The sequence below is a fragment of the Populus alba genome, chromosome 3 (assembly GCF_005239225.2).
Source record: "Populus alba chromosome 3, ASM523922v2, whole genome shotgun sequence".
Taxonomy (NCBI): Eukaryota; Viridiplantae; Streptophyta; class Magnoliopsida; order Malpighiales; family Salicaceae; genus Populus; species Populus alba.
This window is the reverse complement of record NC_133286.1, coordinates 11,251,612-11,279,570: the sequence shown is the minus strand read 5'-3', so window position 1 is coordinate 11,279,570 and position 27,959 is coordinate 11,251,612. Positions and strand designations below refer to the sequence as shown.

The 27,959-nt window shown below is 34.3% G+C and overlaps 4 protein-coding genes and 1 long non-coding RNA gene across 8 annotated transcripts; 1 reads left to right on the top strand and 4 right to left on the bottom strand.

The window, feature by feature from the left end:
* Window positions 1-235: 235 nt before the first annotated feature.
* On the bottom strand, window positions 236-2,696 carry LOC118037898 (uncharacterized). Its single transcript, XM_073408362.1, has 5 exons — window positions 2,354-2,696; window positions 1,886-2,271; window positions 1,431-1,730; window positions 1,162-1,335; window positions 236-1,075 (listed from the first exon to the last, which is right to left on the bottom strand). Exons 1-5 carry the CDS (start codon window positions 2,694-2,696, stop codon window positions 236-238), a joined length of 2,043 nt encoding a protein of 680 aa, XP_073264463.1.
* A 5,071-nt stretch (window positions 2,697-7,767) lies between these two features.
* Window positions 7,768-8,937, top strand: LOC140955425 (uncharacterized). Its single transcript, XR_012169450.1, has 2 exons — window positions 7,768-7,881; window positions 8,265-8,937. It is a non-coding gene; the product is annotated as an uncharacterized lncRNA (long non-coding RNA).
* LOC118038063 (uncharacterized) lies at window positions 8,083-10,247 on the bottom strand. Of its 2 annotated transcripts, none has more exons than XM_035044342.2 (3): window positions 9,538-10,247; window positions 9,155-9,244; window positions 8,083-8,789 (listed from the first exon to the last, which is right to left on the bottom strand). In XM_035044342.2, the coding sequence occupies exons 2-3, from the start codon at window positions 9,236-9,238 to the stop codon at window positions 8,388-8,390; spliced, it is 486 nt and encodes a 161-aa protein (XP_034900233.1). In that variant the 5' UTR covers window positions 9,239-9,244; window positions 9,538-10,247; the 3' UTR covers window positions 8,083-8,387. The 2 variants fall into 2 exon arrangements, with proteins under 2 accessions (XP_034900233.1, XP_034900232.1); XM_035044341.2 differs by having other exon boundaries at window positions 8,084-8,789; window positions 9,441-10,247.
* Window positions 10,248-10,378: 131 nt separating this feature from the next.
* On the bottom strand, window positions 10,379-14,322 carry LOC118038064 (ubiquitin-conjugating enzyme E2 34-like). The gene is made up of 9 exons (XM_073408293.1): window positions 14,211-14,322; window positions 13,861-13,995; window positions 13,389-13,463; window positions 12,397-12,461; window positions 12,218-12,279; window positions 12,087-12,126; window positions 11,969-11,996; window positions 11,529-11,620; window positions 10,379-11,040 (listed from the first exon to the last, which is right to left on the bottom strand). The coding sequence occupies exons 2-9, from the start codon at window positions 13,915-13,917 to the stop codon at window positions 10,758-10,760; spliced, it is 702 nt and encodes a 233-aa protein (XP_073264394.1). The 5' UTR covers window positions 13,918-13,995; window positions 14,211-14,322; the 3' UTR covers window positions 10,379-10,757.
* Window positions 14,323-18,779: 4,457 nt separating this feature from the next.
* Window positions 18,780-27,358, bottom strand: LOC118038062 (pumilio homolog 23). Of its 3 annotated transcripts, XR_012169443.1 has the most exons (13): window positions 26,980-27,358; window positions 26,490-26,853; window positions 25,819-26,125; window positions 25,222-25,385; window positions 24,341-24,484; window positions 24,006-24,125; window positions 23,581-23,766; window positions 21,678-21,826; window positions 20,986-21,168; window positions 20,269-20,676; window positions 19,652-19,793; window positions 19,400-19,552; window positions 18,780-19,183 (listed from the first exon to the last, which is right to left on the bottom strand). XR_012169443.1 is itself a non-coding variant. In XM_073408276.1 (11 exons), exons 1-10 carry the CDS (start codon window positions 27,252-27,254, stop codon window positions 20,271-20,273), a joined length of 2,298 nt encoding a protein of 765 aa, XP_073264377.1. In that variant the 5' UTR covers window positions 27,255-27,358; the 3' UTR covers window positions 18,780-19,585; window positions 20,269-20,270. The 3 variants fall into 3 exon arrangements, 1 of the variants encoding a protein (XP_073264377.1); XR_012169442.1 differs by having other exon boundaries at window positions 18,780-19,552; XM_073408276.1 differs by lacking the exon at window positions 19,652-19,793 and having other exon boundaries at window positions 18,780-19,585.
* Between the last annotated feature and the right edge of the window lie 601 nt (window positions 27,359-27,959).

Sequence of the window (27,959 nt, the reverse complement as noted above, 5' to 3'; positions counted from 1 at the left end):
CTTTAAAGTTGTTTGAACTAATATGATTGTTCACGTAGAGAAGAGGGACAAATAAACCTCAAAACACAATCGTAACATGGAAATCTAGGTAACAAGACACAAGCAAAGGCAAAATATAGACTTTATTAATGGAAAGAAGAATTCTATTACATAAAGTATGTAGCCTCAATAGAAAGTCATAAGCCGATGTTACCAAAACAAAAAAATTTCCAAAGCATAATAAACCATTATCATACTACGGTTTCCAGTTATGTTCTTCCATCTCCTTTTGTTTGGTCTCCAACAATCCTTTTAATTTTTGAAGAATGACTGCGTCAGTTTCACTTATCACAGGGGAAGAGGATAGTGTGGTGATCTCTACTCGAATGCCGGAGGTGATGATTTGTCTCTCAGAAAGTTTTGCATCACACGCCTTGAGAGATGACTCTAACTCAGTCTTCTTGCTCTGCAACTCCATCAATTGTCCTGTTATTTTTGTTATCTCAGCATGAGTAATAGAAATGGATGTAGATGCCTCCTCTTCAAAAGCTTCTGAATTTTTAAGTTGCACTTCAAGCTTTTCAACATTTAAGGCTCGTTGCTCTGATGTCATCATAGGAGATAATGAAGACTCTAAGTGAATAAACTTTTTAGCATCCTCAATCACCTCGGTCACCATTCTTCTGATAGAAGAGCAATCAACCTTTATATCTTCAATGGTGAGGAGGATCTTCTCAACTTCACCAGCCAGGTTAGGAATATAATGGATCGGTGTACGAGCAATCTTATTTTTGATGCTCTCCCAACACTTGACAGCAAATTCAGATCTTATCTCTCCTATTATGTCATCAGCACAATACCTAGTGACTCCTGAAGACTCAAAGGCAGTAGTAGGTCCAAGATTATGCAAGTTGGTCGCTATATTAAAGATCGGTTGAGGTGGTTTAGGCTGCTCATGTGGTAAACTGAATGAAGGTTGAGAGTTTCCAATCCCAGCAGCTAAAATATTGAAAGGGTTAGGGCTAGCAACAGAAGCAACACTCATTTCTGGCCCAATATACATATCAAAGTCATTCCCCAAGTCTTGTTGACCAAGCTGAGACATACATATCAAAAAGGGGGTTAATATATGACAAATAACATGAATTAAAAAAAAAAAAAAAAAGAGGGAAAGTGTCAAACCAGTTCATCAATATTGTCTGGCATGATTGATGCACTAGGGACTCCATGAAGAAAACCCGAGCTGCAAGGATTGAACACTTTTTTTGTACGTTTTAAACGTTTCCAATGATGATCACTGTTTTCATGCTCACTATCATCAACATTTAAGATCGCTTCAACATTATCTTCCTCCTCCTGCTACATGCATATCCTTATGAGCATCTCAATAAAAAAAAAAGGGGAATTAATAAGGCATATATAAAAAAAAAGGAGACGAGTATTTTATTTACCAATTGTGGAGAAAAGGATTGTGCACTCCTTTCCTTTGTCCCTGAGGAGTTAGAGGATTTCTTATTAAGATGATCTTTTGAAGTACTCACTCTCTTTACACTAGGAATCACAAGTGGTGTCCTATTTATGTGGGCAGATGTTCGTGTACCATCTTCCTTGCCTAAATCAACATCAACTACCCGCTTGTCTCTTTTATAGGTAGGAGAAGATCGTTTCTTTTTGGTTAAAAGAGGGTCATTCTTCTTTTCTTTTGTCCTTCGTGATACTATGGCAACATTAGCAGGACTTTTAAGAATGATCTTTCATCTCTGGAGAACAAACTTTGGACCACCTTGGAGTCCACCAATCCATGTAACGTTTAGTTACCAAAGGAAGTTTATCATTTGGGGGCAACGGAAGCTTGCACTGGGAATGAGTTTTGAGTTTGGTAAAAACTATGCCAAAGTTGAGATACATCCTCCAAGGTTGGGACTCCAGTTCTCCCTCCAAAGTCACGGGGAATATGTTGGCAAAACCCAAATTGTCTACTGAATCTATCAGGACAGTAAGATTCAAAAATAAAAGTATCATCATAACGAAGAGTCAAATAGCCGGATCGAATACACATAAAGTAGTCACTCTCGAGGATTGACAAGTTGCCATCATCATATAAGACCCCAACTTTAGCCAGGGGAAGTAATGCAGGAAATATGACTCTCTTGGGATCTCTGAAAAGAGCATGAGCTTGAGATTCATTGAAATGTTTTGCCAACCCCACACCGGCATATTTCGTCATCCCAACTAACTTGGTAGGACTAATTGTTGTTTGATGGGTGCCAAATTTTTTCTGCAAGCCAACTGCTGAGAAAATGAATAGGAAAAGGGATGTCTCGTGCGGTCACACTCAATGCAGACTGGACTTCCTTTAGACCTTTGAAGATACTTGCTAGAACTGGTATCGCAAGAGAGAATTGCCTTCCAGCTGCCATCATGGATGCTACTTTGAAAGTACTAGGACGAATGAAACCAACATCCTTGCTAGGAAATACAAATTTGCATAGCCAACATGAAAGAAAAGCCGCTAAATAAACTTCATCCTGAATATGAGAAGGGACATTAAGCTCCTTAAAAGGATGAATGAATTTGCTGAAGCGAACACGAGACTTATCAATTGAGCCAGAAGGATAGTTAGTCTTATTGGATCCGCTAGACTTGCCCACAGAAAAAGGTACCTTGTATCTCAAGTCATCTCGAAACCAGAAATCTACCCAATCTTGAAGGGTCATTACATGGTCACCATCAATAGTCTGACATTCTTTATGAAAGGCGATGAATAGGTACTTGCAGCTCTTTGGAAGAAAAGAACGTCCTTTCTTGTCAGCTTCATTAAGTTCATCAGCAGAAGGGATGACTTCATCATAAAAGTGCCAAAAATAGGAAGGCCGCTACATGATTTTAGCTCCAAAGAGATATAGACTCCTCGCCATTCGGGGTAGATAGCGTGTTGGTAGCAGGATTCCAATGGTTATAAAAAGAAAGGATAACATTCATCTGCCAGTCATAGGTAAAAAGGGATGCAAAAATAGTGTCTCGAATATGTGCCCTCTCGAGGATTGGCTCGTAATGTTTCAAAATATCTTCTGTCCATTCCAATACTTGGGAGTATACTCAAGTGCATCGGAGATTGGGAAATAATCCTTGCAAGTAGCATTTCCATCACGTTTATGATAGTCTAATGACGGCAGATCAGCTAGAAAAGTTGTTGAATGTGGAAAGGAGGATTGAAGTTGTAAAACTGATTGAGGCAAACCACCATGACCATAAAGTTCATAAGAAGTCTCCAATGACCAGGAAGTCAAATGCTTGATGCTTTCGGAAGACCGCTTCTTAGCAAATGGACCAATGGCAGGTTCATATACGTGAAGGCTTGTCCGACGATACTTCTCATCAATCACTAAGAATCTTTTAGTAGAAGAAGAAGAATTCCTGAAAAGCACCATCTAAAAAGAAAAGGAAGACATATAAAAATGCATGAATTAGATGCATATTTGAAAAAAAAAAAGGTAGAGAATAAGAACTTACCTTGATCAAGAGCCAAAGAAAAGTGATGCTCCAATGTTAAGAAATATATGATTGGCCAAAATTGATGAAAAAAAAAAAACAGCAACCGTGACCTTTAAGGAGCAACTCGTCAAGCACCAATGCTTGTAAAGTATTACGGCAAGAGAATTCAGATCACCCAAAGAAACCTGCAACCCTGCAATAAGAATAGATGTTAATTAATGGAAACAGGTAGGCACACCAATAACTCAATCAGGCTTAGTCAAGTCTATTTCAATAACAAGTTTGCACCATCCATCATGCAGTTGCAGAAACAGATAAGGGTTGCTTTTGGTTAACACACGCATGTCAACAATATGCCAATCCAGTACAAGCTCTCTCTTTGGATGTGCCATCAAGAAACTCTGCAGTGCTCCAAGGATTTGAAAGGATTTCTTTCATCTAGATAACAACAGTCTTGAAACAACTTGTCCGGAGCCTGCTAAGGTGAAGTTCAAAAAAAAAAAACTGTTGTTGTCGCTGCGGCATCTAGAGTTCACCTTTACTGTCAACATAAAGAAAATAGTTGCTTTCTAGTCACTGAGCAGTCACCGTCTCTGCGTCTCCATGTAATTCAACCATGGCAGATAAAATAACACATGGCCGAATGCAGTTTCACTGCGTCACTATGTAATTCAACGAATAGAGGACTGCGGATTGTCAAGTTTTCCATGTCAGCTCTTAAGACTAGGCAAATTGTTGGAAATATTTCGCTGAGCAATCACTCCTTTTTTTTTGCTTTTATTCTAGGCCATGCATAATTTCACTCTTCTCCATGCGGTCAAAAAATAGGAAGACGATGCAAATGCATTTTATAAAAGAGAGGAGTTTGAATTACTATCATCATGAGCTTTGGTTAGAAGTTTAAAGCTCACTTCACCTGCACAAACTCAGAATTGTGTCCTGAATATATATATATATATATATATATATATATATATATAAAGGACTTGCGGTTGTAAAACAAATACTGAAGAGTTTATGCCTACCTGCTAAGACCGTCGATGATGCTGAGCTGCTAAGTGGAGGCTGCACTGTTAGTGAAGAAACAGAAGTATTGCTAGGTTGAGGCTGCACCGTTAATTAAATCCAAACTTGAGCAGTACCACACTCGGTTTAATGATATCACCAATTCTGCCCGTAGATATTGACACAATCTTCGCAAAGCATCAAGTTAGATATTGATTTTGAAGCAAGACGTTTGGTTACTTGGTGGATGCTACGCGGTTAATAAAAAAAAAAAAGCAACATGAAGTGCTGCGTGGTGGGTAACAAGAAAAGAGCAATGTAATGTTCTTTTATAGCCACCTCAGTGACTCTTTCCTAATCTAAAACAAAGTCTTTTCTTATTCTGTGAGAGCAAGCAAAGTCGGCTTCCAGTACAAGAAATTGTGTTGGTCTCTTTCTTAGTAATTAATTCACGTTGGACAATTTATTTAGAAAGAAAGTCAATTACACAAAGCAATTTACGTTGCAAAGTTATTTTGCTCTCTGGACATTCTTCCAAAAGGTTGAAATTAATTAAGGATGGGGGCACGGTTCCCAAAGCATTGAGAAAAGGGAGTTGCAACTTTCATCATTCATAACTTGTTAACCGCTACTCGGAATCACAAACAGATTGCGTTATTGGATTCAGAATAACGAGATCTTTTAAAACAAGATGCTACAGTGACCATTTTCAGTGAAAAGAAAAAAATCATGCAGCCCGGTCAAAGTGTTTGTTGCTATTCGGGTATAAAGATAAATTTTGTCTAGCCCTGCATATGCAGCAGTTTCAAATGAGCAATTGGACCTGAATATTCTATCATGTTTATCTGATAAATCTCAATCAAGATTGATCCATAAATTTTCAATTTTTTTTGATTATTATATTTTATTTTCACAATAAGATTTATCTGTTTATTGTGAAAATCTAATATGATCAAATCAAATTTTAGTCGGAAATATAAAACCCTCACAGCCATATTTTTCGAGACATACCCACTTGTTCCAAAAGTAAGTGAACTTGTCTCGAGGGGGCATCTGTAGAAACACAAATTTTCCACCAATCAAATTTCACCACGTGTTATTTTATTCTTTAAAATAAAGGATAAAATAAAATTGAAATAAATGACATGGAAAACAAATGAGCCTTCAAATATTTCTTGGCCAATGAAAAGTTGACACTTGAGATGAGATATTCAAGATATCTTGTCATAAAGTCAAGATTCCGTCAATAAAGACCAACCAATAAAATTATGCCACGTGGCATTGGAAAAGGACCTGAGAGCCCCTACAGATCTCTATAAATAGAGGGCCTCAACCTAAAGGGAGGAGATTCCAGAGGAGATACAAATTTTCTTGAAAGACTCTCTCTCTCTCTCTCTCTCTTCAAGCAAGGAAGCTCTCTCTCAAAGAGTTCTCAAGCCTCCTTCATCTACGCTTGAAGTTTAACAAGAACGAAGCTCTGTTGGATCAAGCCAAAACGCCCCATAAGAGTTCTTCAACAACACTTTGAAGACAAATCAAGGTACTCTTCAAAGCATCAAATCACAACATCTCGCTTCGCAATACACGCCCAAATTCGTGTTCTTGCAAAGCACAAATCTTGGCTTGATTACTCAAATAAATCAAGTCACCATACATCAAATCCAAGGGAAGAATCAGAGGATTGCCATATTCTTTTGATAGAATATATTACATAGAGGTTGTACCCATTCATATATTTAATAAAATTATATATTTGTACACGTGTGCTTATTTAATTTCAGGTACACAAAAATTGTGTCTACAACCAGGCTTCTCTGCTTAAACAGATGAACCACCGCATCTCTTTCTACAGAAGATGTAATTCTGTAAATTCTCTGTTCCAATGCTGATTCATCTGTTATAGAGCTGTTAGTACATTTGTTCCTTGTTTAAGCTTTATGATCCACATGCCATCATGGGTTGAATGTATTTTAGATGAAATCATCAATATATTGCACAGAACTGGGTTGCATCAAGTGTTGGGCAAGGTTCCAGAGATGTTGAAGCTTCCCTTCAAACTCATCTTAGAACAACCACTTGTATTACTGTTCTCTAAATTGCATAGAGTTGTTGAGCCCATGAACAGCGAATTGCAAGATGCTACCAATCTCCTTTGACCAAAGCAGCGTCATTCTTTAGCTTGAACAGATCATCAACTATCCATTGAGTGAGTGTTTCTGGTTTCTTTGCCAATCATCTGTCCAAAACCCTGTTTGTGGATATGATAGCTAGGTACGAGGCAGTGCAAAAGCATAGTAAGATCTCACCAAAAATTCATATGGACTCGTCTTTCAAAATGCTTTCGCTGAAATTAACAAGACAGATATCGATCACATGTTTAAGATTCCTAAAACTTCTGTTTTTCAGATGATTTTGTTTTTTCTGTTCACAATGTGTGGTTTATTGGGAGGATGATAACAATTATTTTTTATTTAATATTTTTATATTAATATATCAAAACAATGTAAATATATAAATAAATTATTTAAAAGAAAAAATAAATTTTGATCAATTTATATTTGGAGTAATAGCAAATAAAGGCAAAATGTATTTGGTATAGTCAAACAACAATCCCAAGCGGGGCTAAATGTATTTGGTATTGAAATTTAGAGTGTTTTTTAAATTAAAAATACATCAAAATAATTTTATAATATTTTTTTATTATTGATATCAAAACTATTAAAAAACACTAAAAAAACATCAATTTAATAACTTTTCAAATTAAACATATTTTTAATATATATTTAAATATAATTTCAACTATAATATCAGAGAGTCTAAAATAGTTGATTTGGTTGAAACACTCCAAATGGTTGGCATTCATGAATTATTACTAAAAAAACAAATATTAATTTAATATTTTCTAAAATTAAAAATATTTTTAAAACGGACTCAAATACAATTTCAACCTCTATTTTGAACTGAAAAATTGAATTGGATGTTGCATTATTTATTTATTTTTATTTCAAAAGAGTTTTTTAAAAAAAGTTAAATTTTTTTTATTTTTTTCTTTGCTTCAACTTTTTTTTTATATATATTTTTATATTATTTTAATGTATTAATTTTAAAAATAATTTTTAAAAAATATAAAAAAATAATTTTAATATATTTTCAAATAAAAACTATTTTAAAAAAATTATTATTATAGTCACTTCAAACATCACCGAAACTAAATATTGACCGCAAATAGTTGGCATCCAAAAAATATGCCAGATGGGCATCACCCCCACATAAGTTGGGTTTCTGTCCTTTTTAGGTGCCCATCTTTTGCTTTATTTTGCAATTCTTTTCCTTTGGGTCTCCTTTTCTTTCCGTCGAAATTCCTTCAAGTTGACACTTGGGAGGTGGAAAGAAGTTCAAAAAGTATGAGAAGGAAGCCATCTGGGTATCGTTCAAATTGATAAACTTCTACCTCTACGGTCAATCTACGAGTGTTTGTAGCTGCTGAAAATTTAATTATTTTTTTATTTTAAATTATCTTCACATGTTGATATTGATTCTTTTTTTATTTTTCCATGCAATTTGGATAAACACAAGCTAATACATGGCAGACAGCTCAATTGGCTACTTGGAAAGTTTTTTACTTCAATATTTATCTGGGTTGCACAGTCTTGACTAAAAAAACAAGCAAGCAAAAAGAAGGAGACAGATAATAGAATAAAACTAACAAGTTGTCCTGGTCTCGATCTCTTTCTATTATAAATAATCCACTGTACACAAATTAAAGCTGTTTACTTGGATTCCAGATATTAGTTGTTTCTGCCTCTCCGAATGATCAAATACACTTGGTGTCACCATCCTTCGAACCAGGAGCTACTTCACTACGGAGAGTGAAGAAGTTTCAGTGCAAAGCTTTTGTCGCCGGAATGCTAAGTTACCAGGTAAACAGGTCCATAGGCCTTGACACCATGGGGATTGTTAAGTTGGTCAAGACACACATAACGGTTCTTGTTCTCCACGCTCTTGGAACGGTTGAAAAGATTAGTCAGCGGCCCGGATGTCTGTCGCCGATGCCTGGCTTCATCTCCTCTGCCACTTCCATATATAGGACCGGAGACATGACCCTTTCTTGGATTTGAAATGTTAGAGCTGTTTGCTGGTTCTACGATGGTCTTGGTCTTCTTCTCAGCATTCCACCATTTGAGGAGAGATTGTTTCCAGGACCTCTTGCTCTTTTTCTCTTCTTCCACTCTTTCCTTTCCAGATTCTGGATGTGGTAAAATTGACTGTAGATTCATTTCTCTTGCATGTTGTCTTGCTTCTTCCAAGAACTGATCATGGTTGTAAACATGTAACGTTAAAGTAAAAACTAGAAGGCGCTCTAAGAAAGTCTCTCTTGTCTGTTCAATGCTAAACAGCTGCTCGGAGATGCTTAAAACAGTTTGTTCAGCTAATGAGAAGTTCAGTTTTGTGGATCAATTAAGAGCTATAGCACGGAGACACTCGCCTTTATGATCCAATATCACATCATAGAACTTGATTCACTACAAAACTAGAGATAAGGATACAAATGACATGAAGACAAGTATTGTCTTTCTCACTAAATCTGAAACACTCCACGAATTGATAACTAGTTTCAGTTCTATGTTTAGAAACTAAGGTGAGAACTAGTTAAAAGCCAAGACAGGCTGCTTACCTGTGTAAAGTCAACTTGAGGATCAAACTCGTAAGCACCATGATCGCTCGCCTCGTAGTTTTGGTACATTGGAGAGTTATTCATGTTTGCCTGGAAATCTTTGGAGTCAGTAACGTAAACCAAACCTTTCAAGGTTAAATTACACAAACACAATCAAAGGCATCACAAAAAGAACATCCAGCAAAAGAGGTGAGCCATCAATTTATTTTGTAAAAGAGGGTGATGGCATGAAGCTAAGCAGTTAAACGATATCAAGAGACAGAAGATGAAGTGCATAATTGTCCACCTAGAGTTATTTCTTTAGTAAGGAGAGGCAGCGCAGGGAAATAGATGCAGCACAGAGAAGATGCTAATGAAAAGGAACTGAAGAAGGGTAAGGCCACCTGCCCGGCTGACACTTCATTAAGTTGTATTTACAGAAGAAACAAGAGCTTTTTGGTGGTTGAAATGGCAATGCAACCTCCTGCTGATAATTAGCTCGGAAAGGACAGGTGGGTAAGCTGGCTGGAGAATTCACCGAGGTCCTAACCAAAAGTAGTACTCAAAATCAGCAGAAAATCTGGGCAGCTACCAAATCCTTGAGAAAAGGAAGGTAATAAGATGGAATCATTCCGATGATTACTTTCCTAACAATTCTAAACGTGCTCAGTAAGGCAGGCAGCGATGGAACGTCACAAAGTAAATGGTTGTTGCTCGCAGCTATCGTACTTGAGGACCAAACACCCTTGATTCATAGCCTTGACTATGAGCTTGGAAGAGCTGGCAATATGCACGACAGTGGAAGCAGTCGAGGAGCCAGCCAACAAGTCTTTTTAGCACTAGTACAGATTACGCAAGTTGAGATAGAGGCTCATCCCACAAATTCAATAATGATAGTATAAAAAAACAAGCAATTGTTACGTTTGAGAAAGAAAATATAAAGAATCCTTTTATGCTTTTGTGGGGTTTGGGGGGTGTCAAGTATCCATGTCTGGCGCACGTCACGGAGTGATTTGGGCTCTCCTAGATTTCTAAAAAGACGTTTCTTTGGGTTGAGCATGACTGCAATATCTAGTGTAGATATCTCAGAATCATGGATGGATGCTTTGTATCATTTGCTCAAATTATTCCCAACATTTTGCTACTAGGCAAACCTTTTTCCCTCATAGATCCTAAGAATCGTTAGATTTAAGAGTGTTAGCATCACATACGAAGAACAAAAGGAACAATATGGTAATTCAACAGTTCTGGCCAAATCAGAATCAATACGAATCATAGATAATCAAGTGCGCATACAAGAATGTTTCACTTTGGACTGAGAAACAGAACTTCGTATGGCATTGATGATGTTTTTCAAGCGACAATGAGAAGAACTTCAAAACAGCAAGAAAACATTGACCTCCAATCTGGCATGCCAAACACAAACGCCAACAAAATTGGCATTATAATAGCATCAGAAGTACGCAAACTTCAAGCACTATAACAAACCACCAACAGTAATATTAGCGACAGTCAAGAGACCCAAGTGGGCATCCTCAGCATTGACCTCTCTATACAAGATTCTGGTAGACATGACAAAAATTTCCACTAACCCTTCTAAAATTTCCTTTGTCCGGTCTAGATTTCAAAGTTGAAGTAGAGGCAGTGCCATCACAACACCAAAGATTGAAACCAGTAACAACATCATCCAGGTTGGGAATGGCTGCTTCCTGTTTCTTCTTGCATCCTTCGGGGTATCTACTCCCTTTGCATCTTCTACTGAAGAATCACCAAGTTTTTCCAACTTCAGTCTGCATTTATCTTCTTGTGGGACCTGTGCTGACACTTGCTCTGAAACAAGCTGCCTGGCGTGTCGCTCCTGCTTGTACTTCTCTACATACTCGGGAAACAATTTCTTGAATGCCGTGCTGTCATGGAGACATGCATTAGATCTTATTGGAATTTAAATAACTAATTGCTTAATTCTTGAACTCAAACAAATTGATAGATCCTACTTTCAAGCAAGCTAAGGAGGCATGAGAAAAGTAACATAACTTTAAATGAGTGATAAACATTGAATCCTAGCTGCCTTCGCAGGAACAGGTAACAATCATGGTGTTAAAAAAGAGGGCACATTCTGACAATGGCTTAAATGCAAAATCAAAGACACGTATGCATAAAGGGCAACAACAACAGAGCCTCAATCCCAAATCTACACCATTCCAGCAATCATAATCCAAATCCACCTCAATATATAAACCAGGTATGCAAAATGGGCAGAGAAATGCTTTGTGATTGGGGTAATGGATCCTCAGATAGAGGAAGCTTTATTTATTGAGGTGGTGATTGGAGAAGGGTTTCTTTTTTATTTATTTATTTATAAGGAAACATAGGAAAGGTGGTGCACTGTACTTACTTCTTACAATTGAAAGCAAGAGAATCCTTTGCTAGGTGTCGCTTCTCAGCAGCAGTAGTGTTCACACTTCCTGTGGTAGGAGTGTTGTCAGTCTGCATAGCAAAGATGCATCCTCGTTTGAGAATGTACTCCAGGGAAAGTAATAATATAAAAACTTAAAAATGCCTCAAATTACAGGTTCCCGAGGAACGAATACATAGTTTTAACACCTGTCATGAAACATACCATAATTATGGTAACAACAAGATAATGCCAGCTACCCACCCGGAACACTTCCCAAACAAGTTAAATGGAAGAAAGCCGAAACAAAAATGGGTTAGCTACAAGTTAATTAAGCAGATTTGGTAATTATTAACAAAATAGATTCTGAAGCAAGAAGCAGTCCTAACAAATTACTAAGTTTAAAGTATTCAGGGAGTTCAGAGCCACAATTATCTCACCATGAAAGAAAGAAGCCCCGTAAGTATGCTGCAGTGATGAGGAAGAATGTTAGACCAAGGATAAAAAATAACCGTTTCTTTATTATTTAGAGAGTTAATAAACCTTCATCTGTTTTACCTTGATACAGACCACATGGGGTTCCAACTCTCTGGATGAACTGGAAAGCAATAAGATCAAGGTAAGCAAAACCAATTATCAAGATGGCCAAAAGTAAAATTTTTCTAAGCATAGCAGCTTAAAGAACTTACAATCACTCATGGATAAGCATATTTTCTTTTGAGTCATGAATCGGCCATTGGGAGTGATCATGCTACAAAGATGAACATCACAAAAAAAATTAGAATGAAGCCCAATCCTATAAATAAATGAGAGAGACACTGAAAAGATGATATTCAGGAAACAGTTAAGTAGCAAGAAAGCACATTACGTGATTCCAGGAGGTTTATAGGGATACTCGGGAGGAAACTTGATTTTTCCATAGTAAAAATCCACCTTATCAAAAGGAAGTCAGAATTTCCAATTAGAATAACAAAACAAGTGACACCACATTTTACTCGGGAGCAAGATAATCACACTGTTTCTGTATGCATCAATGACATAATTAGCAAACCTGCAAAAGGCGTTCCTTCAATTCCTCCAACACATAATCTGAAAATAGTTACATAACATCAATAGCAACAAAACACATCAGTAAATTGGTAATATTATGATCACAAAAGGCAACAGAGAGCAAAATAAAAACAAAACACAAAGAGCAAAAATGAAGTTAAGAACAGAGTCACTATGTGCTATGAATGAAAGAACCATATCTCAAATCATCTGGTAACAATGCTAAAGTTTTCATGAGAAAGTAATCTCTTCACTTTCCTTCTGTCATCAACTCATCTCCATTCCAAATAACAATGCGATATTTCATAGTGGGATTCTTCCAAATACCAAACTATACTTGCAGTAGGAGAAATGACACCTCACCACATCACTGGATAAGGCTGTAAAATCTGTACCCCTTCATCTTAAGAATGAAGAGCAACTTTCTGGAACCTTTAACATTATCTTCATGCATTTACAACTCCATGATTTTGAACTAGTCAAGCAAATCAGTAATGAACTGGAAAGCATTCACAAGTGTTTTGCATCAACTTTTCCACATAACCTTTTGAGTTTGAAGGAGTACAAAGACACAAAAATCAGTGTTTCATGTGTTGCTTACAATATCTGCCAAATCTTCAGTTACATTTGAAGCAAGTCTAGACAAATGATTGGTTATTGTATTTCCTTTATCCTAAATATAGACAGCAATAACTCTAGTTCACCACTCGTAAGCACAAGTAGATCGTGGAAAAGGCTAAGAGGAATTAAAAAAAAAAAAAAAAAAACATGTACATTTTCATTTGAAAAAAATCAAAAGAGGAAAGAAACAAGGATAAATAAGAATTTACGCCATTCGAGAATATCACTTGGGGAAGGACAGGCAACAACATGAGAGACTGGTTCCTGCAAATTCATTGTTATACAACAACAAAAATCATTGTCAAATTAAAAAAAAAAAAAAGTGAAATGAAGTTTCATCGAGCAGTTAAGTGTTGGCAATTGGTACTACAGAGACATTCAAGCATTTCAACCATCACTAAAAACCCAGTAAGCGAAACATCAAAACCATGTGATCTTAAACGAAAAAAAGATGCAAAACAAAGCAGCGTATGAAAACAAAGCTAATCATCTATGACAAGAGAGACACTGTTTCCAAAAGAAATGAAAACCCTAGATTGACAAACTAACATTTTTATAAAAAATGGGTAGCAATTGACAGTACCAATCTTTACTCTAGCTCTAGCCGCATTATTATTTCACTACGATGATATTGGAAAATAGGATAAAATGGATTATATACTTTACAGAGAGCTCTATATTCCTTCTGGAGTCGCTTGACACAAGATTTCTCAGCCATGAATCAGCTTACCTACTCCTCCTCCTCCTCCTCCAATAATAAATTAATATAATTGGTTTCAAGTTCCGCAACTGGATACTGTTAAAAGAAAATTAATTAAATTAATAAGATCATCAACTACTTCCACTGATCGGGTAAAAACTAGAATGAATCATAGAAAAAACTACTGTTAATATTATAAAAAAGAAGAAAAAAAAAAATATATATATATATATAAAAGAATAAGAAGGGAGATAGATTATTAGTTCAATAATTGACCGAAGTAGAAAAGAGGGATCAAATCAGAAACTTACCTACGTAACTACCTAGCTCAAAATAATCTGATAATAATAATAATAATAGTATACAGTAAAAGAGAAGGAAGGAAGAAGAGATGGATTGAAATGTTACCTAACTTCTTCTTTTTAAAACTTTGATTATGAGAATCAAATGACGGAAACCACCGAAACAGTAACAAACAATTGGCAGTTTATTTTTGTGATTTACAGACATTTTTATAAAAATTAATTTTTTTATATTTTAAAATTATTTTAATATATTAATATCAAAATTAAATATTTTTAAAAATATTTTAATATATTTAAAAAACAAACACTTACGCAAGGAAAGTTTAAAGAATTGATTCGTCGATTACGAAAATATGCTTTATTCTCTGATTGAATGAGTTTAAATTTTGAGATAAATATCTATAAAATTCCATTAAATACACAGACTCGTATAATAAGCTTATTCAAATATATCATTATCACTGAGTTATATTTAAAAAAAAGTAGAGTTTATAATTAAGTTTATATATATATATATATATAGCTTATACGCTTTGTGGATTTATTACTTAGAGTTTCGATTTTAGAGTAAGCCAGCTAACGGATCCACGCTATGCTGTCATAGTTAAAGTTTTTTTAACTACAAAAAAAATAAAAAAGAATGTGTAGTTGTTGCCCATGCATTTTTAACATCAATTTTAAAAAAACAAATTGATGGATATATTTAATAAAATAAATTAAGGATCACATGTGCAAATAAATATTAAAAAAATTGTTAATGTTAACTAAAGATTAAGTCATGAAGTTGAGAGATAAATTCATAGTAGGATATCAAACATTGTGTCAAATATTTATAATTTAATTAGATGATAATATTTTTTTTATATAAGAAGAAAAGTAATTTGAATTTCATTGAAACAAGATAACTTTCTTATATAACCCCTTCTTTTCTGATTATTATTTTTTTATTTCAGAAAAATATAACTTCATTGCATTATTTTATTTATTTATTTAATAAAAATGAAAAGCAATGATAACTACTATAAAACAAAAACTGGATTATTTAAAATAAGAATAAAAAATATCTCACTAATTAAAACTCATCTATCATATTTACATCTCTTTTTTTTTCACTAGGATATTTATATTTTAGATAAATAAAATTATTACCATAACCATAAAAACATGTTTAAAATAAATATATAAAATATTATTACAATATTTTGTATGCAAATAAATATAAAAACATAAGATTAATGCACTGTTTGCCTTTCTATGTGGTGAACGTTTTGGCAATATTATTAACCTTCTGACTCGGCAAGTTAACTCGGGTGCCATCTAATCTAGCTTTTTATTTAATTCAAGTTTCAAATTAAATCTTTTAAGAGTTGATTTAATGTGATTCGGTTAACTTGATGGATCTAAACACGACCTTGTGAACCTCATAAGTTGTTTTATTTTTCTTTAAAATATAGATATAATGTTGTTTTGAATTGACTTAAAAATACTTAGGTTAATTTGTCATAGACTCAATTTTAATAATTTTTTTAAAAATATTTTTTTATTTAATTATATTGTAATAAAAATACTTACACGCTCAAAACTATCAAATTAATTTTATTTTTTTTTAAAACATGGATGGTATTTAACAAACACACCAAATATATTTTTAATAAATATATTTTATTTATATTTTTAAATGAAGGAAAAAATTAAAGGCCACCAAAAAGCGTATGCGGGTGGGCCAGTATACTTGGTTATGTAACTTCCCATCTTTTTTTAGAAGAAAAAAAAAAGACAAATAATATGTCGTTGACTGGATACTTTTCAGCCACATGAAGATGCTAGAAAATCAAGGTCTAACCCCTTGATCCATAAACCCATTATAACCTCCCCTTTTCACATGAAAACACCTACCAAAAGTTTATAAACTTAAATAAATCTATATCTAACCCTTAAACGACCTTTAATATTTTGAAAAACTAAAAGATTATCCTAATTAAAAAAATAATATTGAGGCTCAATTTATTTTTTGCGGTAAGATAACAAAAAAAACACTTCGATAAAACTTTTCTTATTATATGAAGCTCGTTGATATAAAAAAATAATTTATTTATTAGTATAATGTGGACAATGATTCACTTTTTAACTCCTCTTGTTTTTCAGTTACTCTCTCCTCTTTTAAATAAAAGAGCGAAACGTGAATAAAATAAAGCTTGGATCAAAATGCAAAAAACTCAAAAAAATGGATCAAACATGAAAAAATAAAAAAACTTTAGGGACCAAAATTAAAAGAATGCATGTCTCATGAATAATAAAATGGAAGAAAAATGGGTTGCATTTTCTTAATTGTAAATTTTGGTCTCCGGAGTTTAAATTTTTTATCGATAAAATTGAATCATATCTTGCTAATTCAAATAAAAATTTAACCTTAGAATATTCTTTCAACATTTCAAGAAACCTATAGGAAGCTAATTAAAATGAACCATGAGTCTGAAATTCCATTTCTCACAATTTTAAAAATGAATTTGAAGAAAAAAAATAATTACTGGAAAAAAAAACTTAAAGGACTATATAAAAAAATTACACAATACTATTCCAATGAACAATATACAATAAAGGGGTTTATAGTGACTTTTCTATGGGATTTAGTTTTTTTTATAGTTGTAAATGATAGTTTTAGATATAATTTTTTATTTATGAACATGAAAGACTTATTTAATAAATCATCAAATAGAAATTTAATCTCAATATAAATCTTTATCATAACATAAAAATATAACTTGAAAGTATATAAATAAAAAATAAAAAATAAAAATAAAAAGTCACCAATAATGTGATACAGAATTAGAGTTAGAAAATATTTTATATAAATGATAATTACTTGTTTATATGCAGTCGCTCTGTTGTGAGTTGGATAAAAAAAATCTTTAAATATAACAAAAAAAATCCAAATCATATAGAATTATTTTGCATTGTTATTAAACTTTGTTATACGATTCAACTTTGAAATCTCCTGATCAGACTCTTTACGTAGCCTAAGTTTAAAATTAAAATATATGAAATTTAGCCCAATATGACCCAGTCATAATAACCGGTTTGAAAGCAACATAACCAACTGAAAAAATATAAGGATGAAATTAAAAAAAAAATAACAGGAAAAAAAACCTCCTGATCCAGATGATGAAATCAAGAAGAAAAAACATGCATTTAACATTAAAAAAATATTTCGACCTAACTTCTTACCTGGCGTGGGTTTTAAATTTAACTTTTTAGGAGTTGCTTCAATGCAATTCAGTTAAATTGATCGATTTAAAAACAACCTGAAATATTGTTAAAAAAGCATGTTAAGATGAAATTAAAAAAAAAATGAAACCAAAAAAAAAAGAGTGAATTAACCAAAAAAAAAAAAAAGAGTTGCATTGTTCATGTAAACAATGAAACTCCATTAAGTTTTTCAAGGTTTTTTTTAGTATAGTGGAATAATTTGTATTCTTCTAGTGATGCTTATTTATTTTTTTTAATTTTTTTTTATCTACATGAAAAAATTTATATGAATAGTTATGTAATAATTCTCGCTTTTACATAAATAGATAATTACTCGGAAATGCCTAGTATTTAAGGGGTTAATTGGATTAATAAGAAGAACATTCTGTCGATCTCGGATTTCAAGTTTCACATTTGTTGTTGGTTTCCAAGATTGGAGCAAATCCAGGATCATTGGCATTGGAGAGGGGGAGGATGTGACATTTTTATTGGAGGAGTCAATTTTATATTTTGGAGGGCTAAAGCTGTAAATAGATCTTCAAGAGAGAAGGATCGTATATTTCATATTCTCAAGGATTAAATCAAAATTCTATAAAGAAAAGGGACCAAATTTTACCATTATCAGAGAACGGCCTGCTTCCCTTGGATTCGTCCCCGTCCAGGCAGAATCAAATCCCTCGAGCCACCCTAAGTTTAGCCTCCGACCAAAAAGTGGTGATCGGTGATAGTTTCTTTAGAGACATGTAGGTGTAAAAGCCGCAATATTCTCATTATTTTCTTTATCCAAAAAAAAAAAAAGAGCAAAATTTGTAATTGCAACATGTTGTGCTGTGTTTTACAAGTCTTCCATAGTGTATTTGAGAATGTAATAATAATTAATTTTTAAAATATTTTTATTTAAAAATATATTAAAATAATAGTTTTTATTTTTTAAAATTCAATTTTAATATTAGAATATAAAAATATTTTTTTAAAAAATATTTAAACTCAATAGCAAACTATCTTTATCATTTGATGATGTCAATACGAGATGAAATGGATTCTTAGCATGGACTTTCAAAAGAAATGGCAGGAGTATTATAAAATCCAAAAAATAATTGAGATTGTAATTGTTTTTTAAAATATTTTTTTATTTAAAAATATTTTAAAATAATATTTTTAATTTATTTTTAAAAAAATTATTTTTAATATCAGTATATTAAAAAAATTTAAAAAAACGAAAAAATATTTAAATAAAAAATAAAAAACATTTTTAAAACAAAAGAATAAAACACTCACTCTATATACTCATGGGTTGGGTTTATCCTATAAATAGAAAAGATCATCTCCTCACATTATTATTCTTATTATTTAAAAAAATTGTTTACGCAATCACTCTTAAGAAAACAAGAATAGAATGGGTACAGACGCAACATCATGAAGATAAATTTAAGACGTGTTCGATTAAACAAAATTCTGGGCATGGCTGGCAAAGCATCGCCATTGAATGATGAAGCTTTTGCAACTGACGACAACGTTGGAGCATTTGCAGCTGAATTATGTGCGAGGAACAGCTGTTACCAAACATGTTTCTAAGATTTGTAGATCCAACACTCTGCTATTGTCACTGTCCTTGGAGTTGGAGGCTGAAGCACTAGTGTTGAGATCACACAATATAATACTGATCCTTTTAGCTTCCCCAAAAGGACTAGTGTTGAGATCACGTGATAAATCACATGACCTTCTTACACATGCTTTACAAAACCACCAAAATCAGGTCAGAGTCACTAAACATGTAACAGTCAAAGAAAAGCACATGATCCCACTGTTATCAGATCCCAATTTGGATTTTTACTGGTAATTTGAAAGAAAAAATCAGCAAGTTTGCTATAAATCACTTCTACTTATATGAACTACTACATGGTCTCATTCTATCATATCATACCAGAAATCATTGTCACTTCACTCACCAAGTAGGTAGCATAACAAAGAGCAAACCACCAACAAAATGAAGTCATGCTCTAGAGCGCTTGCTGCTCTTGCTCTTCTTCTTTCACTACTTCTATCCGCCTGGTTAAACAAAGCTCAAGCAGAGGGTCGTTCTTTGGCACCACCATCTACCACTTCAGTATCAAACAAGGCTTCAACTTCACAAGCTTTCAGAGATTTGCAAGCAAATAAGAACCCATTTAAGAAAATTGTTTCAAGCTTCAGAAGAATACCTCCAAGCAATTCAAGTCCCATACAGAACAAGTAACTCACGAGAACAAACAGTTTCAAGACCTGTTCCACCATTTGCAGTTTTCCGGTAATTGATTTAAATACCCTGTTTTTTTGTCCCAGGTGCAAGCCTCAACCAGGCGACTGAAAGAATCACAAACCAGAAGATTCAAAGCGACAGCATTGAGTGTAGCTGCTCTTTTTTTTTTTTTTCTGTTTGCGTGTGTTCCATTCATTCTTTAACACCCTTTTTATGTAGACTAGAGTTTTTGACAATAGCCACCAAATGTAATTGCAGTTCGTATCGATTTTACAATTTTTTGCTACCGTAGGCACAGACAATTAAGTTTTGCAGTAATATGTAAACCCGTCAATTTCTTATATGTAAAAGTAAATGATAATTTCATCTGTTATTTGAAAAGGTCTATGATTCACACATTCCAGTCTAAAACAAAATACTCTCAATACTGACAAAATTTGAAGCTAAGAGCAAGATAAAAAATACTATTAAGTAACAGAACTTGCACCTCCACTCCAGTACTCAACAATCTTTGCAACTAAATTGCTACACTATATCAAGCGAGGCCTTACAAAAGTGTCAGAATTAGAGAATTCATACCATCAAACTTTTAACTTCTTTCTTGAAGCCTTTGATCGCTCCTCTTGTCCGTGTCGTTTGCTTTTCTTCAGGTCAACAGACAGAAAAGGTTTCTGATTTACACTCCCTGTTGCTTTCTCATCAGAGGCACCGCCATGACCCTTCTCGTGCTTCTTGTTTTTTACTTTCATGACATCATCAACCACAGCATGCTTTGCATATTTCTCTGATGAGGCCAAATGATGATCAATCTCTTTCCTCACATTCTTTACTCCTATTGCGAGTGATGTGCTCTTGGAAGTATCAGCAAGGAAGGAGTCACTTTTTGATGACTTGGCCTCACCAGATCCAAATGCAGCATAAAATTCTTTGTAAGTTGATTGTTTTGAAGCCTGTCTTGATCTCCACTGATCAGGCCGGTTAGCATATCTGACACAGTAAAGAAAAGGCAAAAAGAAACCAGTATCAAACACAATAGTCAACCATCAAAACCAGCCAACAAATGCCAAATGCTTCATAAGTATCAACTATCCATCTTGTTTTCCCTATTGCATACTGCCCATGTAAATTAATTTCAGATCACAATACAGGGTCCTGACTGAAGTGAGGACAAACCAGAAAAATCTTATCATGGCTTTTACTACCCTTGAACAAATGCAAAAGGCAAGTAGATTTCATATGAGAACTGATCACCTTAGGAGCTCAATATTCAAAACAAAAATACTTCATGTAGCTTACCCATCAATATCTAATTTTCTCAAGAGGTAAGGGCCTTGCTTGGTCTTGGGAAGCTCATTTTGCACAGATAACAAGTCTGATGCTATAGCTTCTCTTAGTGACAAATTACTGGCACTAAAGCACTTTTCAACAGTAAATGAACCGGAAGAGTGCATTGCAAGCTCTCCAAAATGTCCCCGTAACCTTCAGAAGTAGAGAGTAATCAACATCAAACAAAAGGAAAAAGAGAGAAAATGAAATGAAATGAATAACCAGCTAAGTAGAAAATTCAGTATTCAGAATTGATGAAAAATAAGGGTTCTATATTGGATTCCCAACTAAGATTGATCTCTGAATCCTTGATAGTCAAAAAACTGAGATATAAACCAGATATTTTCAAAGAAATTAGTACACTCAAGATTGACTTTGCATTACACGGCACCCAAGGGTAAAATGGCTGTACTTAGTTTAACTTCATTCCCAAAATAAAGGAAAAACAACAGCACTAGAAGGCGCGAGGGGAAAAATAATTACAAAAATTGGAAACTAATTCTATCATGGTTAGACTGGAAAATATAAAACTTTGACCCCAAAGTTACCCTTTTTTTCCTAAAGCAACTCCTTCAATTATTGTTCAACCAAAAATAAAGGAACTAAGAAGAAATTAAAACTCCTGAAAAGGAGAAAACAACCAATACCGTAGCATGACATACTTATTAATTAGCCTGTGCTTTTGTTTTCCAGATGCATCGGAATCTAGAAATGCTTCGATTGTACGAGCTCCCCCTACATCCTTTGCAGCTTCAAGGACATGGTCAACTTCCATGGATGTGAGACTCATTATATAAGGCTGTATGAGTTGCTGCAAAAATACCAAATATGAAACATTAAAACAAGGAATGAAAAGATTGCCAAATATCTCCATTAGAAGCCAATTAAGTTAACTGAGCACGTTGGAAGTTCCTAGCAGGCCATGATAAACTAAGATAAATACAAATATTAATTGCAGTAATGAACTTCTAAGTAGCCAGATCATAAGCACATTTGAGATTTTAATATACCTAGTTCCAGAAGAAGTTTTTGATGAGAGATATCAATGCACATATGAATGCATGTGGGTGTGAATATAGTCAAGAATATGAAAGCATGAGCCAAAACAACATGGGGAAGGTAAAGAACAGGGTAGGCCGGGACAGACAATGCCTAACCCTGCCCAACTTCATACCATCAGAAATTTCTTTATTGTTTGGTTCCTCACATACCTCTTCCTACAGGGGATATAGTTACCACCCTCCCCCTGGTTAGAATGATCTGTTAAGTACCCAAATAAATAAGCTTAACTATACGCTACAGCAAGTATTGATAAAAGAATACACACTTAATTGTTTTGAAGCACAGAACAAAGAACAGACAATCTGAATAAAAGTTCAGCGAGCAAAGGGCCGATAAGAAAACTAAGCAATTAAAGAAAGACAAACCTCACAGGCTTTGAGCTAACTTGAATCCTAAATAGCCACAACAATGTCAAATCTGCCAGACTTCTAAGTTGGTAAAGAAAATAAACCACACCAGAGCAGAGAACACCACACTCACTTTCCTGTTTGCCCAGCCAGAGGCTTTTTTACAAGAATCAATTACAAACAAACAAAAATATTTCCTTGAAAATTCAAGAACAGGTATTTCAAATTTTCAAAGATTCAAACCAGCATACTCAGATTCATGAATTCTAACAGAAGGACAGGCAGATTAGTAATAAACCGATTGTATTTGTATTAGATTGAATTGCATGAACTAAAATATCAAGGTGGATTAGGAGAAACAGATCCGATGGTTCAAGATTGGAAGTTCAAAGCAAAACTAATTAACAAAGGCAAAAAAACCAAGTCCGTTAGTAAATCTATCTATGCCAAGTCTCCAGCTCAAGATCAATAGAACTAAAGCACAGAAGCAACTGTGCATGAATGGTAACGCAACCACTTTCTAATCATTAAACTATGATTGTATTTGTATTAGATTGAATTCCATGAACTAATACATCAAGGTGGATTAGGAGAAACAGATCCGATGGTTCAAGATTGGAAGTTCAAAGCAAAACTAATTAACAAAGGCAAAAAAACCAAGTCCGTTAGTAAATCTATCTATGCCAAGTCTCCAGCTCAAGATCAATAGAACTAAAGCACAGAAGCAACTGTGCATGAATGGTAACGCAACCACTTTCTAATCATTAAACTATGATGGAGCATGTGGATGTAGAATTTGTGAGTGCCGGTGGTGGTGGTGGCTGTGAGAAAAAAGGGAAGTTTACTGGTTGAGTTTGAGAGCAGGACAAGAATTAGAGACCCAGTTCTGTAAAATTTGTAGATGTATGTTAAATGTCGAAGTACACCACAAGCACACAACATGCTTGCACGCACATAAAATACAGATCAAATTTGAGAGGCAAATGGTGGATCCTTAGCATTAAGATTGCACAGCTAGCAATGGCTTTGTTTCCCTGTCATTTTTATTCTTTTGCTCATAAAAGCAAAACATAAAACATATTTGCGGCAATCAGTTGCAGCATGGTAATGGACTTGAGCAATTACAAATGCAGAAATGAGGCAAAAAACAACTTACATTTTGAAATTTAAAAACTGCCTGCAGAATCAGAGAGCCCATAACATGGATCTTGGCACCACTTGGCCACTTCCAATTGGATTTTTCCACACAAGCAAAGTAACTTTCAAGAAACAATATTCGATCAACAACAGATCTAGGAGACTCATTTGGCAAACATACTGCATCAGCAAGGGCCTTACAGACCTACAAACAAGCAACAGGAATGAATGACTGCCGTTGTTAGATTATGTATGTGTATGTATAATAATCTTGATTCTTTCCTTTTCTTTTTAAATATATGGAAGTGTAAAAATCTACTAAATTGCTTTCAACAACTTGACAAAATATTTAATTTTTATTTCCTATAATTATTGCAGGATCTTAACACATGCATGTATCAAAATAAAAAATGTCAAACAAGAAATAGTGTTTGAGTAAAAAACCTCATGTTCATGTGTGTGAAGCCTTTGACTTGTAGCAATAAGAGATGCAATAACTCCTGACTTCCCCATTTCAAGAAGATCCCTAAATTTTGGACCAAGTTTCTCCCAGATAAACTCCATCTAGTAGTCAAGAAGATAAAAATACTGCATCAGAACTCAAAGACACTGTTCATATACCAGAATAACTTGAACTCATGAAAAAGAACTTCTCATAATATTACAACCTAATCTTGATGCAAAAAAGTAAGGTGTGCTGAGATTTTGCCAAACATTCAAAAGATGAGAAGTAAGAACTACATGCTGAGTTGAGAGAGATGCAATCTCATAACACATACTTGTTCCCGATCTCTTGCATGAGAAACCAAGGCTTGAACAACAAAATTGCCACACTGATGGGATGAAAGCTCAAATAGAGATTTCCTGAAAATCTTTGTGAACATTTCATCATACAAGCTTTCAGGACTCACTGCCAGGATTACCTGTAGATTTGGGAAACTTAAAATAATCAAATTTACAAATAGCTACTATCTAGAGAGAAACAGCACAATAAAAAAGTTCACATATTACAGCATACAACCTTGACGATAATGTGTGATTATCCAAAATTCTGAACCCCTTCACATAACTGGTCCTTAAGCATTTATTACAGCATTAAAAAAATTATTTACAAAATAAAAAACCCAATGAACAGAACTTGCAATCCTATGGAAGCAGAAATGTTATTGTTACCATGGAATAGCTTACTCAGATAAGTGACAGGTGGGGTTAAGTGTGTCACCAACCAGATAGTAGAATAATATAAACAAAAAAATAAGAAAATTGATGGTATTTCAGGACTCACAGCAGCAGAGCAATTTCATAAGAGGACACCTGCAGATACTAGACATTTTAAAATTGTTTACAGGGAACTTGATAAAAATTGCACCTAGAAGATAAATCTTTAGTATAACAATTTGGTTATCATGGAAAGTTTATTAGTATCAGTAAAAAACAAATAATGAGGATGAGTTTCTAGTAGAATCTTTTCATTATGATTCAAACTTGAAAAGTGTAGAAATAAATGCACCTTAATCAGGCACACCAGGAGCACAATGTAAAAACAAGTAATCCCATTGATACAGATGCAATTGAGAATATGACATGATACATAGGATGCATGTGTCTAATTAATGGACCACACTGATTTACCACATTAAAAATTAAATATGTTACTCACCTCCATTAGGTGGCTATACGCAGCTTCTTTCATTAATTCTACAATGTCACCGACTGCTGTCATTTCTATGAAGTTTCCTTCTGTTAAATTTTCTTTTCTGCAGTCGAGTAGGACCGGAATTATCTGTAACAACTGTTGATCATGCCCAGCAAATAACTTCAAAGCTGTCTGCCAAGAGCAAAATGCCAATTAAATAGCATGAACTTTATTAAGACAATTAAATCATATGAATAAATTAAACCAGCAAACACGAATTTGCAGGGCTCAAGTCACTTAACAAAGTGCAAAAAACACAAGACAAACTTCCTTAACACCAACTCATCATGGGAGGTGGCAGTGTGTCTAAAGGGCATGGGGGTGACAGAGTCTCTGAACACAACGAAAGTAGAAAGAAGAATAGCTTTCTAAGCTTAAGAAAGTTAGTTGAACACTGGCAAGGTAATTTTTACAACTCAGACAAATCTTCTGGAGACTGTACGTCTCAGCTGAGAACTCCTAAATCAAGTAATAGTCACTTAATCTTCTTATTTTGATACAGCATTAATAATTCGTGTAAAAAGATACAGCACAAGGAGATTCAAGGGGAAACTTTCCAACATGCCTGGAAAACCAAACTGCTGTACTGATCAACTAGAAGGTATTTCACATCTTCTTCACTACAATTCAACATTCCTGATACAAGAAACTTGAGTAAACCAGGAAATCCTTGATGATGATGTGATAAATTGTTCCCAGGGGCAGAAGAAATGCTGAGGTTCAAACGCTCTGCCAGAATCATTGATGGTTTTGCTCGATGGAACACTGGGGAATCTAATGGCACTCCTCCACAAAGACAAAGAAGACTTCGGAAAACATGAGATCCATAGCAGTTACACATCATATCAACAGGACTAGCTACAATTACCTGACAAGGATCAAATCATATATTAAAGAAAATAACGTGAGATCCAAAGCGATTACATATCATTATTACAGAATTGGTTATAGTTACCTGACAAAGATCAAATCATATTGAAAGGGAAAGTAAGTGTCATTAAAAGCCATACTCTACTTAGTCATTTACTTCTACTATGGAGAAGATATCGGCAATTTTTTGCCATTTAGCTGAACAATAATATTCACTCTGTGAAAGCCATAATTGTTGAGAAAACCCACAACTAAATGCGCACAACATTGATAAACAGTAAGAACAAAGAGGAAGCATGTTTGCCGGTACAAGAATCTAAATGCATCAAGTTATAAATGTAAAAATGTCACCTAATTAATACCTTGCATATATTAGTTAGAGTCTCTTCAATAACAGAATAAGCCTCGTCGTCCTGAAGATGCATAGCTAAGGACTTGAGAGCTGTCTCAGCAACATGCGAACCGGACCTATCCATTGAAATTAAAGGAAAGACCTTTGCACAGCCTCGGAGGAAATCGCAAAGATGGTCCACATTACAGCCCTCGAGTAGGATTTGCAGAGTGTGGCTTATATAATAATCAGTTGCCAGCTCAAATTCTTTGCCTCTAGCTTCTTCAAGAGCATTGCCACATATAACCGGACGCTCCTCCAAATCAACGCCATCACTTTCAAACAGATTTACAATCTCTGAAAAATATTTGGTTGTTTCAGGATCAACCTGTTTCCTACAAGCAAATTCCACTACTCAGATACAGTCTCATAACGGTAAAAAAAGACAAAAAAAAAAACATGAGAAATGAAAAGAGATTGCCAAAAAAAATAAAACAAACGTAAAGCAGAAGGTACCATACCTTACAATTGATGGTTGTGGCTCTGAGAAAGTATTTTGATATTTTGATGACTTTTTGGGTTTCGCAGCTCCATCAGTCGCCCGCCCAGAAACACTTTTGTTGGAATTATCAGCATCAAAACCAAAACTGTCATTCTTGGCCTTCCTGCCCATACCCTTTTTCTTTCTGCCCTGATTATATGATTTATCCTCCCTGCCCATCAAGTTATCTTCCACCAAATTACAGCAAGTCCTGTCTCTTCTTGATGCTAAAGCTTTTGAACCAACAGAAACCATACGCACCCGCAGCAAGGCTTCTTGCCTTCTATGCAATAAACTGACAGGATTGAAAGAAAATCAACTGAGAAACATAAAAACCTCCCTTAAACCCTAATTGGAGTGGCCATAAAGCTTATAACCGTCCGTTTTCAAACGGTGGCGTCTCCTGGTGAGGCTTTTGGGCCCATAAATTTATATGTTTTCCTGGGCTCCTTTCTTTTGTTTTCTTTAAACTCGATAACGGTTTACGGTTCTTAGGCCCATCACTACTTGCGTTTTGACTTGCAAATTTAAGAGTTGGCTTTCTTCTTCTTTTTTTGCCCATCATTTTAATTTTCTTGTCGCAGGTAGTTTTCAAGTTGCAACTTTGGTAGTGTGTTTTTTTTCCTCTTGTCAACATTTGTATTTTGTAAGTTGAGTTTTAGTACGTGAAATCCTGAGAATAAATTATACAAAAAAAATTGATAGAATATAGAAATGATAAATAAATATAGAAATAATACAATTACAAAAAATTTATTAATTTTGAAAGGCATAAAAAGGGTGGCTCAAATTATGAAAAATAATAGAATTGAGGCCGCAGTGTAATTAAGAAGGAATATGGACTATAAATACCCCTATTTCTTTCTCCTTTAACACCGGTAGCAACACTAAGAAAAGGGGGGAGAATTTCATATTTTCTATCTAAATTGAGAGAAGGAGAGACCAAAAACATAAGAAAAT